General features: G+C 35.6%; 1 protein-coding gene across 1 annotated transcript; it reads right to left on the bottom strand.

The window, feature by feature from the left end:
• Positions 1–857: 857 nt before the first annotated feature.
• LOC131547941 (uncharacterized) lies at positions 858–6994 on the bottom strand. The gene is made up of 8 exons (XM_058788730.1): positions 6974–6994; positions 6291–6347; positions 3633–3822; positions 3445–3556; positions 2299–2579; positions 1985–2184; positions 1376–1535; positions 858–967 (listed from the first exon to the last, which is right to left on the bottom strand). Exons 3-8 carry the CDS (start codon positions 3817–3819, stop codon positions 858–860), a joined length of 1050 nt encoding a protein of 349 aa, XP_058644713.1. The 5' UTR covers positions 3820–3822; positions 6291–6347; positions 6974–6994.
• Between the last annotated feature and the right edge of the window lie 313 nt (positions 6995–7307).

Raw genomic sequence — 7307 nt, forward strand, 5'->3', positions numbered from 1 at the left:
TGATTTTGCACGGGCATTTTGCACTAGTATTAAACAAAGATAAACAATAGATAAAAAAAGATAAACAATTAAATAAAGATACACATTATATAGGCCTAGTGCTTTAATTTCAGGAGGGTCAACTAACATTACTGTTCAGGTATGGTCTAAAAATTAATTATAATAAAGTAATCAAATATAAAATAACACTGCATAGTTTATCATAGATAGATTAATGCTTATTAAAGCTGAAGTTATTTATTCAAGAGCTGTGAGTGATTTTCTCTTTGCCTTTTGTTGTGATATTCGCAGTAATGGCACAATCGACAGCATGTTTAATAGAACAACCTCATTTTTATTTGATAAAATTTAATATTCTGACTGTTTGAGTTTTGTTAAAATGAACCATTGGTCATCCAGTGTCATGCAATTAGATCATGATAACTACAGATAAAACCAGGCATAGCCCTATAGCACCTAACTATCATGGCAAAATGTAACTTTATGGTTTCTATGGTATTTGTATGAAAAACAGTAGCCTAAATACATTATTAAATACAGTAATTATATTCCATTAGTCCTTTAATACATTGTCTACATTAATAATATAATACAATTCAATATGTATATCCCACATTTCATTGTGCAGTTAATATTACTAGGCTAACGTTACAGTAAATCCATGGTAAATGATGGGACTTTGTAGACGGAAAAGCCTTCTAACTGCCTCGTTGCACACAGTGTTTCTCCTGTTTGTCAGCGCTGTTTCATGTGCCTTTAAACTGGTTTAAATCACTGAGACATTGGTGTTCTTCGCTGAATTCAAGCGCTTCTCACTGGATCTCACAGCTGTTTAGTGGTCGTGTGATCAAGACCATTCAGCAAGTAAACACATCTGATCTGATAAACGCTGCGATGCAGTTTGGACTTGAGCCGAGCGGATACATGTTCAGTGTGGCGCGAGGTTCAAATGAGTTTTGTTCCGCTTCTGGCGCATAAACATTATCAAACATTTATCAAACTCTTGATATTGTTTTATTGAGAAAAATTATATTGCGATAATTTTCATTATTGTTTTATCGCCCAGACCTAACTGTAAAGTATACTTCTTTTTAGTAAGGGATGCATCAGGAAATATGGATTGTCTGTTGCATCAGTTTCTTATTGTATGAGAGCTCCATGTGTGGAGATGGACAGCTATGTTTGGGATTGTTTCCACAATAAAGCTTTTAGTGATAAACTGCTGGCTGTCATACCCGTGCAAGTATGCATTTAAGTGTTTACTTTTTAATCAACCTTTTTAATAATTACGTAATTTGAGTAAATATGCATCAAGCATGCAAGAAATAGAGAATGGACTTATTAGACTGAAGATGCAATGTACTGTAACACTTACCAGTAATGACATCTTTCAGCTGCAGTTTGTGGAAAGCTGTTTTGCCATTGATGCCACGCCAGTTAAGTTGTTTGCCAAGGGAGTTGGTAATACAGTGCCCCATAACCCGCCAAACGCTATCCTTAACATCAACTCCTCCAATGAAGCTCAATGCAGTAATCTAAAAAAGATCATTTAAAAAACATGGATAAATGTTTTATATAAACACTACTCACAGTTACCTAATTCAGAATAAAATAAAAAAAATACATTATATCACTTCACGCTTAGTTGGCATTTAGAACAAGTCTCTTTGTTGGATACTTGCTTTCTTAACCTGTTATCTACTGTAGGACTGTCACTCTATCACTGATGCAGTTCCATATTCAACTGACAACATGAAGTTGCAGTGTCCTTGAGGTTTAAACACAAGATTTTAAACTATAGTAAAACAAAACAAAAATGCTGCAAGTCTAATACCGCAATGATCCCCAGTTTAAAATATCAATTTTAGTTTTCCATGGTCCAATAAAGTGGAATATTAATATATTGTCTGATTAAAGTTTAGTCAAACTGAATATATGTCAGAGTAGTTTATGCAATATGCTGGTGAGGCAAAGTGTTAGTTACCATTTTTTTTTTGAGGTCAGCCTCTTCCCTCAGACGTTTTTCCAGAGCCAGCAGGGAGGTAAGATCTTTCAGTGGCAGTAAGTCTCTGTCGATGGGATCCTGCCCATGAGCAGGTTCGCCCATTTTCTGCATGTTCATCAGAATGACTTTGAGTTGATCCATCATCATTTCCTGATTTGTAAGAATTCTATGCAGAAGAGCTAAAAATAAAGACAAACATGTGATTTACGTAATTTTGACAGATAATAAATTGTATTTACCTGTGAAAACAAATCTAGAAAGAGACATGAGTATTTATTTAATAAATCACTTACGAGCAAGACCACTTAAAGTAACTGTTCCTGACTGTTGTGCTTCAGAATTTCCCATAGACCGACTGGGTTCGGGGCTTTTTTCAGCACGCCGGGGCTCAGGACTTGTCACAGAGTGTCTGGGCTCAGGACTTGTCATATGCTTTGGGGTTTCAAGCTTTTGAACCCTTCTCTTTATTGCAGACTCAATTGCAAAGTTTGGTCCTGTTATCTTTGGGGCTGGAGGCAACAATCCTTTTTGTTTGACCAAATCTTCGTCGTCGCTCTCAAAGTGAATGTTTGGTCTTGTCAGGGGGCACAGAAAATAAAATCAAAATTTATTTTAATCAATTTCACAGATCAGTCTCAGTCTAGTCTGGTAGTGTCTCAAATTTCTGCTGTTCCTGTTCCTCCCTGCCTGCCCTGTTTCTCGCTTCTGTCACCACTATCTCCTAGTTGCCCAACTGTTTCTCTTAAGGATCGTCAATGCTTTGTGTTCCTGCCCTTATCTGCCCAGCTGTACGCTTTTTTTAAATTTAAGCTTGTATTTAAGGCCAATGTCCAGGGTTTCCCTAAGCATATATAACAAGCATATTACCCCCCAACCAGTCTAAACATTTGCAGAAATGTTAATGCACTAACAAATCTAAGATCAGATTCAATCTCTTTTAGTAGTGACACAATGTCATCATGGTCAGAGTTTGAGGCCGAACATGTAATAATGTTAGTCGAACGATTTGGGAAAATAATCTAAATGTGTTTTTAATTTTTATTTTATTTATTTACTTTTTTTTACTAATAATGCGATTTAATATACTAGATTTTTAAGCTCTTTATCTTCTGTATTATTCAACAAAGACAAGCAATAAATCATTGTATTATGGCTGGGAACTGGGAATCTTTAGTCACCTCATGATCATGATTGAGTCACCTCAAAAAATGTTTTTGATGGAATTACATACTGTATGTATTTATAAGAACTTTTTTAATAAAATAATTACACTTTAAAAATAAGTTTTACACTTTTAAATTACACTTTTAAATTGTAGCTTATATAAACAAATATAGCTTCAAAAGTAAATATTAAAGAGGAACAAAACATATTACAAGCAATAAACACCATTTTTTATGCCTACAGCAATAGTAGTAGAATGGCAGTTTAATACTTACAGCCTTTTTCGCTTTTTCTTTGGAATGTCATCCACATCTTCTTCCTCTGCTGTTTGAAGGTCAGTTTGTGTTTCCGCTTGAGGAAGTTTTAGACGAGCAGCTTTGTAGGTTGCTGTAAAGAAATATCATTAGATTTTTTTTCAAACTAGTGAAGCCTATTGGTAAATAATAATATGTGATATGCATACCAGCTTTATATAAAATTCGAACACAATATGCGTCCCACGTGTGTCCAGGTTGCTCCTCACTTCGTATGGCCTTTACTAATTCATCACGTCTGTATTGAGCTGGCCATTGACATATTTCCTTTTCAACCCAAAGTGCTGGTACCACTTCAACTTCTTGGGTTTCTAGAAACTCTACAATGTAAAACATGACCTAGAACAGAAAGAGGCATAAAGTAACTAACATTAAGAGTATGCACTTATAACTTTTGCACTTTTTTAATTTAAACAAATGAACATAATTAGAAGTCATTTTTTTATGATAATCATAATAAGGGCTTTAAAGGGTGAATGATGGTTTAAGTGCACATAAATGTCCTTATTAACACATGTTTCAGAACCAAGTTATTAGAAGTATAAATATGGTATACACACCTACTGAAATAACCCAAGGCAGGCTGGACTCTGTCACTGCTGTCTAAATGCCAATCTGCACATAAATTAATTCAATTTGAAAAAGATTGGACTATCTAAAATTCAGATTTAAAGACTACCAAAACACCACGCTATGAATGACATTTAGGATGGGTCTGCATGAAGAAGTGGAATGACAACAAATCCAACCTCCAAAGGCAACCGGACGCACTTCTGCATATTGGTATCTAATGTTAAGCACATCAGCTTTGGTGACAGATCTGACACAAAACAAATTCCCAAATCTGTGGACTCAATGGGATAATCAAAGAACTTTGCAATGTGTCTATATTCTTTGCAGACAATATATTCCTCACCTTCAAAGACAATTATATTCTGAACCAATAGTATCTTATTGTTCATCTTTATACATCTGTCCCTCTCTGATGTGTTGATGACAACCTCATCTATCGACAGTTCCTTAAATTGGGAGACCGCTCCTGTGAATCCTTCTGGAACAGGTCCATCTGAGTGCAGCATTTTCATTTTTTTGTGAGCTTTCCGGGTTTCCTCATCATTTAAACTTGTTGAATCAAGTTCTGAAATTCTGCGTATAACTTGCTGCAGTGGTGAGCTAGGTTTTCTAACCATTCCTTTAATTTTTTTTAAGTAGTTTTCAAAAGGAAACCCTGAAATTAAATCTAAGTGGCCATGCACCTTCACATCATCACTGAGATGAGTCAGACCATGTATGTTGTACACTAAAAAACAATGACCATAGAGTTCCCCAAAATGCTTAACAAATGATCTAAGTAGTGTGTTTGCAAAGTCATTTAACAGCAAACAATATGTTGGACTTGCCAAGATATATATGCCCACAGACAACAACATAAAATTTTGGTAAACCTCAGTAGTCAGCACATCCCTCAAAACTACTGGACCAGTGTAAAGTAAGAACTGCCTAAGTTCTGTTGCTTTCCATCGTAACCTTTCATCAAGTGCCCTTGGTCTTCTAGCAAATTCAGAGGGTATGTAACTCTTGAGAGCAAGCAGTTTGCCAGAAATGATAGACACTTGCCTGGATGAAATACGGTAACTCAACTTGCCGCGAGTTCCCATCCACAAATCAAGCAGACGACGCACCACGCCTAAGCACACTAAATGCATATAGTCATGTGGAAATCCACTAACCATGGGAACAGATGTTTCACAAAATGGGGAATGTTGTACATGGTGGTCTTCATCCTCTGCATTTGAAAAAGAAACATCGGTTCTTACCCTAGAATTAAGTTCTGGGAATGTCATGCGATTATTAATGTAAATGCCAGACTGTACACATTTATCACAGCCACTGTATCCATTGTGTGACTTAATACCCTTAATAAAAGCCCTCGCAGGAGCATCACAGATTACCGAGCACACAGTCAAGAAGAAGGTCTTTCCATTAACAACAAAACCAGTGCTCAAGGATTTCAACTCACAGACCAGATCCTTCAGATATTCTGACAAGGACTGAGGCTTCGATTTCCCACAGTAAAGAGCAATCAGCACAGGTTTTCTACTGTAAGCCTGGAGCATTCCTAAAATTGGCCAGAACTGTACACCTGAACTTTTAAAAATTGGAAGACCATCCATGTTTAATTGCAATTTGAAGCTGTGATGATTCCGGACAACTGATGTAAGCTTCTGAAATATGTGGCTGAACATTTTCTGTATACCAAAGTAATGGAATGATCCACTCGCCAAGGAAACAACACTATGTTGAGTCTGTGTTTTGAGTAATGTTCTTGCATCTTTTGGCAAAGATGGGTGATGGACTTTCAGTATCGACAAAAGGGCAGACAAAGCAATCAATGAAATGCGAAAATGTGTTGCCCAGTCTCTCAAACATCCCGCTAAACCTTTAGTAATATCAAGGCTATCCTCGTCACTTGCTGATTCACTTTCCCCATCACTTTCTGATCTACAGATTGGTGGCAAAACAAAGCTTGAAGTAACTACTTCATTTTCAACACTATGCTCTTCATTAGTACAATCCATATCCTCATCATTCAAAGATTTCATAAACTGGGTGACTCTTTTAACAGCCCTTTTCCTTAAATTGCTGCGAGTGATATTCCACTTTTCTCTCTCCATGACACAGTAATTACACCTACAATTACATGAAGTACAGTAACCAGGTGCGCTGAAAAACAAACAAACAAACAAACAAACTTTTTCCTTGATACTTTTTTATTTTGTACCACATGAAATGTATCAGCAGCTTACCTTAATGGGGACAGTGAACTCTAAACCGTAGGCTATTTTATTCCCACCAGCAGTTTTCTGTAGCAAATCACATTGACATGTGTTATTAAGGTGAAAGACATCCTGACTCAAAACATTAAATGAAAAAGAAAAAAAAGCAGGCAAACTAATTTTAAAATTACTATACTAAAAATGTGAAATACATAGAGTAATAATACCTGAACCAACTTGCTCAATAATATCTATTAGGCTATTGTTACTTTGTAATCATCTCATAAAAGCTTGTAAGAAAAAGCATGTAGTAATTTGTGCATTATTGCTAGTTAACGAAAAATGCTGTCACAAAGTAATAAAACTAGTGCAGTTACTGCAGTATTACTGTATGCCCAAAGTATAAACATGAATGAAAAATTACACTATAGGCTATTATATATACATTTTTCATTGTTGTGCCAAAATAAGAGTTAAATACTTTCACCGTGCAGAACTGACTGAAGGTTGGCAAGATCGAGCAACATGAGCAAATATTGGCGGGCCGTTCAATCGATACTTGTTCATTTCGCATTCGATAACCATAATAGATCTATCTTAAGAGTTAAACTGCCAAAATAATGTTACTTCGAAATTAGAAGTTATTCCATTAACTCACACAACATAGATATAACGAAGCAATCGCTAAGAAAATATAAATGTATCGATCTTACCTTGATTGTTTGCAGTATTCGTCCTCCTCCAGCTGACAATGCTCTGACCTTTTGCTTTCGAACGCCTTTTTCGCGCTTTACGGCTACGTTTAAATTTAAAGGGCCGAGTCAGTTTGATTTTTATTTTATTTTCAAAGACAACTTCAAATGCAGTAAATATTTTGTTATAAACAAAATAGAGATCTTATCTCAAATAAATAAGTAAGCTGAAGAAAAAAATGGGACAATTTTTTCATGAATGCAGGGGGCTGAAAAAGTTAATTATCAAAATAATATTTTCTCACAAGAGCTTCTGCTGATTTGTCGTTCATTTAATCGTATTTCATCAATTATA

Source organism: Onychostoma macrolepis, chromosome 10 (assembly GCF_012432095.1).
Source record: "Onychostoma macrolepis isolate SWU-2019 chromosome 10, ASM1243209v1, whole genome shotgun sequence".
NCBI classification, from domain to species: domain Eukaryota; kingdom Metazoa; phylum Chordata; class Actinopteri; order Cypriniformes; family Cyprinidae; genus Onychostoma; species Onychostoma macrolepis.